The sequence below is a fragment of the Myotis brandtii genome, unplaced genomic scaffold (assembly GCF_000412655.1).
Source record: "Myotis brandtii unplaced genomic scaffold, ASM41265v1 scaffold274, whole genome shotgun sequence".
NCBI classification, from domain to species: Eukaryota; Metazoa; Chordata; class Mammalia; order Chiroptera; family Vespertilionidae; genus Myotis; species Myotis brandtii.
The window spans coordinates 4,711,879-4,718,492 of NW_005360425.1; the positions used below are offsets into that span (position 1 = coordinate 4,711,879).

The 6,614-nt window shown below is 54.8% G+C and overlaps 1 protein-coding gene across 1 annotated transcript in view; it reads right to left on the minus strand.

Annotated features, from left to right (window-relative positions):
* The window catches only part of HPCAL4 (hippocalcin like 4), an 11,487-nt gene extending 4,885 nt beyond the window's left edge, over positions 1-6,602 (minus strand). The window contains exons 1-2 of the mRNA XM_014541610.1: positions 6,515-6,602; positions 1-142 (exon numbers count right to left, since the gene is read on the minus strand). Of these exons, the coding sequence (XP_014397096.1) occupies positions 1-134 (134 nt within the window). The 5' untranslated portion in view covers positions 135-142; positions 6,515-6,602. The remainder of the gene's footprint in view (positions 143-6,514) is intronic.
* Between the last annotated feature and the right edge of the window lie 12 nt (positions 6,603-6,614).

A 6,614-nucleotide genomic window follows, 5' to 3' on the forward strand; every position in this document is an offset into this window, starting at 1 on the left:
AGGTTGAGGATGCCACTGGGGCAGTCCTTCAGGAAGCCCTTGTACCACTGCTTCAGCTCCTGCTCGCTGAACTCGGTGTTCTGAACCAGGTCCTCCAGCACCTCCGGGGCCAGCTTGCTGTTGGTCTTCCCCATGGCGGGGCCTGGGGGACAGGCGCAAGCAGCGGTCCTCCAAGTCCCGGTAAAACAGGGTTCCCTTTCTCTACAACAGCTCCCTCCCATAACAAACCCACATTCCCACAGCCAGGATCCCTCCCTCCACAGCTGGTCGGGTATCCCTCCTCTCACCACCACCCTCAACAAGCCCCATCTTCCTACAGCTGGGCTCTCCCCTTCACCACATCCCTTCCCATAGGAGCTCCTACCGCCCCTCTCCGCCCCTCTCCACCCCTCCCCCCAAAAACTGGGTGCAGGTTTCCAGGATTTCTAGCCTTTCAGGTCTCCGCTCCCCTCCTTTTCACTGACAGGGGCTGCATCGCCACAATCTTCATCCTCTCTTCCCCCGTTTACACCTTCCATAGCTCCCCACACTCATAGAACAGAGTCTTAATTCTCTCCTTGCTATTCAGAGCTTTCACACTCAGCCCTACCTGCCTCCACAGGCTCCTCTCCTACCAGGGACCCGAGGCGGGTTCCTCCTGTGTCCCCCTGGTACCACCTCCCAACTTCTTCAAGGCCTTCCAGCCATCCCAGCGGGAAGCTTCTCTCCCTCTTCTGTACAAATAGAAGCCCTAGCTAGTAGCACTGATGACCCTGATTAGATTCTGCTTTCCGTTAGTTCATTCATTCCCTGAGCATTTATTGAGGCTGACTGTGTGCTAGGCCTTGTGCTAGTCATTGGGGATAAAGTAGACACAAGCCCACTTTCAGTAACTCATAATTAGGTCAAAGAGGCAGGTAGGCAGCTGATTATAAAGGGCCTTCAATCCATGTCAAGAAGTTCAGCCTTTACCTGGAGGGGTTTTAAAGCAAGAGCTAGGAAGATAGCATTCCTTCCACAGCGCTTACAGAATGCTCACAATATGGCAGGTCCTGACCTAAGTGCTGGGAACTCAGGGAGAAGGAATGTGTTTTAGAATTTTTCCTTTGGTTACAGTGTGCAAGACGACCTGGGTGGGGCAAGGTATGGAGAGCAGAGAGGGGCCTGCTGCATAGTTCGGATGAGAGATGATGACACGAGGGTAAGGGATGTGAAGAGATGGGGATGGACTGAGAACTGTCAGGAGCGGGCACTGGCAGGACTTGGTAACTGAGTGGATGTGAGAGGGACGGAGGAGTTTAGGCGGATGCTCAGATTTGGGTTTGAGTGGATGGAGATGGTGTTGCTGAGAAGCAAGTTTGGGGCAGATGAAGAGTCAGTGCTCAGCTGGCACGTGAGCCCCTCGGGTAGCCTGTGCCAGAAGAAGTGTTTGCAGAGCAACCCTCCCCAGGAAGCGTGGTCACAGTGATGCCCCACTGGGCCCTGGATGAACACTCCTGTCTGAGCTCCGTGGGAGGAATGTCCCTCCAGGGCTTGAGTTTCCCAGGACATGGCCTGGGAGGTGACTTGGACCTGCTTGGAGCCTGGAAGGGCCCCAGAATCCAATTGCAGGGTAGCCTGCCATGAAGATACTCTAGAAAAGGAAGCCCTCAGGCCAGAAAAAGGAATGCCCCATTTACAGCCCACCCCAGGCCCACCCCAGGCCAGTGTGGCTTCTAATCTTTACTGCTGAGAGCACCATAAACAACAGAAGTTGGTCTGTCCCATGTCCCCTCCTTTGCTGCCTGGCTTCCAGTTAGTTACAAGATATCTCTGGGCCTCAGATTCCTCCCACAGGCCTTGAGGAAGATCAAGGAGCAATGGGGGTGGCTACATCCTCCCCTACCTACCACCCTCAGAGGATGAGAAATCCTGTATTCCCTCAGGAGAAGCCATGGAGGGGATGTAGGCCACCTTCAGAAGCCTGGAATTGTGAGGTTCAAAACAGTTGCACTGGGGCAAGAGTCAAGGACACTTCTGGAACACCATGGGCAGAAGGAGGTAGGCTCCTAACCCAGCTGCCCCCTCCTCAAGTCCAAAGTACATTGAAGACTCAGGGTATAGTCAAGGAAGCTAGAGAACCCAGAGGTGGACGTGTCTGATGGGGGAGGCGGAGCCTCTTCCGCTGTCTCCTGTAGAATGTGTCTGAGTGTCTGCATCAGGTGCAGGGTGTGGGTGGGAGCGTGTCAATGTATGAGAGTGCAAGTCTGTCAGAGAGCACTGTCTCTGTGTGTCATAGTGTCTGTGTGGCTCTCACCTTCTGCCCCTGTTCTCCTCCCTCCCACAATTCTGTGTCTCCTGGGGCCATACCTGTTCTTGGCCCCCATTTGGCCCCAGGCCCACCAAGGACTATGTCTTCACCTCCTTTCTCCTTATTCCCTCTATTGCTTTTAGATTGGTAGGCCAAAACTGGCAGTGCCCTTTAAGATCATCCCCTTATGTTAGTGAAAACCCAAAGAGAGGAGAAAACCAGCTTGAGTTACACAGCAGGTCAGTGGAAGAGCTCAGATGAGCACCTAAGCTGAATCCATGCTAACTGCCTGAACCACTCCCTCCAAATCATGGCTACTCTTATCCAATGCAAGCCTTCTCCACTCCTACCTGCCTTTTGGAAAAAACCATAGCTCTGATCTCCCTCTTAGCCTCAGTGGGACCATCTTACTGAGCTCCAGGTCACAGTAGCTGACACCCTTTGGAGTAGCCCACCAGCACCTCTAACCCAGTACATCTACAACCAGACTCATCTTCAACCTGTGGCTGTCCTCTCTCCATCACTCCTTCCTTCCCTTGTCCCAAGGGGGAATGCCATCTTAGTTACCTTTAGTTTTCCCTTCTCCTTTTCCCCTAGGTCCAACATGCCACCAAGTCCTATTGTTCCTTCTTTTTTTAAAAAAAAAAATGTTTTTATTGATTTCAGACAGCAAGGGAGAGGGAGAAAGAGATAGAAACATCAATGATAAGAGAGAATCACCGATTGGCTGCCTCCTTCACAGCCCTCACTGGGGATCGAGACCACAACCTGGGCATGTGCCCTGACTGGGAATCGAACCAGAACCTCCTGGTTCATAGGTTGACACTCAACCACTGAGCCACCCTGGTTGGGCTATTGTTCCTTCCTTTGAAGTGCTCCTGGAAACTTCACTATGTCCTTTCTCTCCCCTCAGTCAGGGCCAGGGGCACAGCCAAGGGGGCTGACAGCCAGCAGGGGCACTGCTTGGCAAGCCATGCCTGTGGGCTCAACAGCCTCAGAGGAAGTGCTTTTCTTCTGATTCCTCTCCTCCAAGGGAATGTCTTTTCTGGTTTTGCCCAGAAGTGCAATATAGGCTAGAGGGGGTCATGCCCACGTGTCCCCTCAAATCCAGAATCCTCTAGAACCTGGTGCCAAGGTGCCCACCTGTCTAGCCTCACCTCCAACTCCTTCCCTCACAACTATATACTCCTTTCAAACCTGGTTTCTTACAACCCTCTCCATCACCTTCCTTCCCTTGTCCCGGGGCGGGCGGGGAGGGGGGGGGCGGGATGCCATCTTAGTTACCTTTAGTTTTCCCTTCTCTTTTCCCCCTAGGTCCAACATGCCACCCAGTCCTATTGTTCCTTCTTTTTTTAAAAAAAAATGTTTTTTATTGATTTAAGACAGGAAGGGAGAAGGAGAAAGAGACAGAAACATCAGTGATGAGAGAGAATCACTGATTGGCTGCCTCCTTCACAGCCCTCACTGGGGATCGAGACCACAACCTGGGCATGTGCCCTGACTGGGAATCGAACCAGAACCTCCTGGTTCATAGGTTGACACTCAACCACTGAGCCACCCTGGTTGAGCTATTGTTCCTTCCTTTGAAGTGCTCCTGGAAACTTCACTATGTCCTTTCTCTCCCCTCAGTCAGGACCAGGGGCACAGCCAAGGGGGCTGAAAGCCAGCTGGGGCACTGCTTGGCAAGCCATGCCTGTGGGCTCAACGGCCCCAGAGGAAGTGCCTTTCTTCTGATTCCTCTCCTCCAAGGGAATGTCTTTTCTGGTTTTGCCCAGAAGTGCAATATAGGCTAGAGGGGGTCATGCCCACGTGTCCCCTCAAATCCAGAATCCTCTAGAACCTGGTGCCAAGGTGCCCACCTGTCTAGCCTCACCTCCAACTCCTTCCCTCACAACTATATACTCCTTTCAAACCTGGTTTCTTACAACCAGAACCTACCTCACCTATGGCTTAGCTGTTTTCCTCTCCGCTAATATCCTTCTCTCCTGGACTCACGCAGCTATAAGCAGTCTGTCGGCCTGGCTGCAGCCCACTTCCTTATGATCGGCCTCTCCCCACCCGGACAGTGGACAATCAGGAGCATGAGGGCAGCATGAGGGCATGAGTAGACCCTGTGAGGCTGGGGAGTTGAGCCCCACGAGTATGTAGACCTCAGAGCTCTCTGACCCTCACCTGGTGCTCTAGAACTCTAGGATGGAACCTGATTTAGGAGAGGCCTTTGCATTAAACCCTTGCCTGAGCCTTTTTGCTCAATGGCAAAGAGCTTATGCCCTCCCAGTCCACTTTGGAGAAGCTCCGAGAGTGAGAGAAGCGCTTTTCCCTTTGCTCCCAAGTTTGCCCTCTTGTAGCTGCCCCACACGGAATTCTCGCTCTGTCCCTCTGTGGCTGCACCTAACCACCCTGCGGACCTAGGGGTGGTGCCTGGAGCCCAGCGATGTTCAGTGAGTGCTCCTTGGTGGATTACATGAGACGGGCAGAACCCACTTCTTCCTCCGAAGAACGGCCTCAGGCTATTTTATCTGTGTTCTGCCATTGCACCAACTTCAGAGGCGATGGAAGCCAGACCTGATGATAGGAAGGGTTCACCCAAGGTAAAGGAGAGCCCATCAGCAGCAAGGCGGAGGCCAGAATGCACTGGGGCTCGTTCTGTTGGTGCTGTAGCCCGGCTGAGTGCGCAGGCCCCTCTGCCTACCTCTTGCGGGCTGCCCTCCAGCTGCGAAGGAGCTGGCGCAGGGCCATACACCGAGCTGCTGCTCTCTGTGCCCAGAGGCTTCTTCCAGAGGGCAGAGCTCAGGGCTGTGGGCTTCAGATGGGAAGGTGGCAGTAGGGTGGGCGGGACTGAGGGATGCAATAATCCCACACCCTCGCCCAGCTTCAGAGAAACTGGTGCTGAGGCGGTTGCCATGGTGACAACAGCTCCCTGGTCAGGAGATTTTTCTCTCTTCCCTCTCCTTCATTTGCTCTTCTTCAAGCAGCAGCCATAGAAGCTGCAGCTTCTCTCTCTCCTTGTTCATGAGAGGCAGGGGATGATAAACAAAGGACAGGCCCTGCTGACCACCTCTACCTTGGAGCTGTCCATGCATGTAGGCTGCTGGTCTAGGAGGGACTCCTAACAGCAGAAAAGGGGCCCGGGCCTGGTGAGGGGGTCGCCTTGACCTAGGCCTTGGTAAGAAGCAATGTCCCTTCACTGAGGACTAACCCTTCCCCCCCAGGCCTCCTCTCTAAAACACCTCCATAGTTCAGGGATAGAGAGAAAGGGTCCTGTTTTCTCCTAATCAGCCATCGAACCAGGTGTGTCACTGTTGGGTGGCCATTCAAGACCATCTCATTCAGTCCACCCTGGGTCCTGACCCCTTCCCCATTTCACAACGGATCGGAGAGGGAAGTGACTTGGCCAAAGTCAGACAGCACTGAGGCAGAGACAAGATCTGAACCAGCTCTTCTGCCCTCCAGGCTCAGGTCACCTTAGGGAAAGGAGCCACACGGTCGGTCCGCATGGAGCTTTGGCACAGTCCCTGCAGAGCAGCAGGAAGATAGGCACTCAGAGGGAGTGACTGGTGCAAGGAGGCCAGAGCGGGTACAGATTAGAAAGATATTTGACAGGAAGAATGAGGGGACTTGGTGCTTTGCTGTAAGGGGTGAGGGGGATGGAGGAGGCTGGGACCTTGGTTGCAGTGACTGACAGGTAGGTAGGGGTGGTCTCCTGGGGATTGGAGTCCCTGGTTCATCCTCCAACCAGGATGAAAAGACCACACATGGGGCCTCCGCCTAGCACTGAACCTTGGTGAGGAGGCACTGTTGAAAGTGTTGTGAAGAGAAAGGGGGAGGGAGGCTGGGGTTTTTTGGAGGGGGGCTGAGCGGCTGGTGGGGCTGGGTGTTAGGGGTCCAGGTTATCTATGGAGGTGGGAGGTTGCCATGGGACTGGGTGGACTACCTATCTCCAAAGGAGAGAGGTTGACTGGTGCCTCCTCTGGTACCAACAACACTGCACCCCCAGGTGTGTGTGTGTGTTGGGGGCCAGAGCAGTGGTTGTTTTCACCTGAACTGGGGATAAGGAAGCAGCTCTGCCTCCTTTCCTGGGACCCATGGGGCCTGGACGTGGGTGGGGGTCCCCCCTCCAGATGCTGCCGCCTGTGGCAGAACCTGCGGCCAGGGAAATGAATCAGGGGGGGCAGCAAGCGAGATTGGGAAGGGAGAGCGGAGGGGGAGGGGACAAGGGCCTCCGCCCAGCCCCGCCCGCGTTACCTGAGGCCGCTCGCCGGGTCGCCGGATGGCTCCGAGCCTCAGCTGGACTCGGGGATGGTGACTGGCTCGTGGGGGGGGGGCCCGGGTCCCCCGGGGCCGC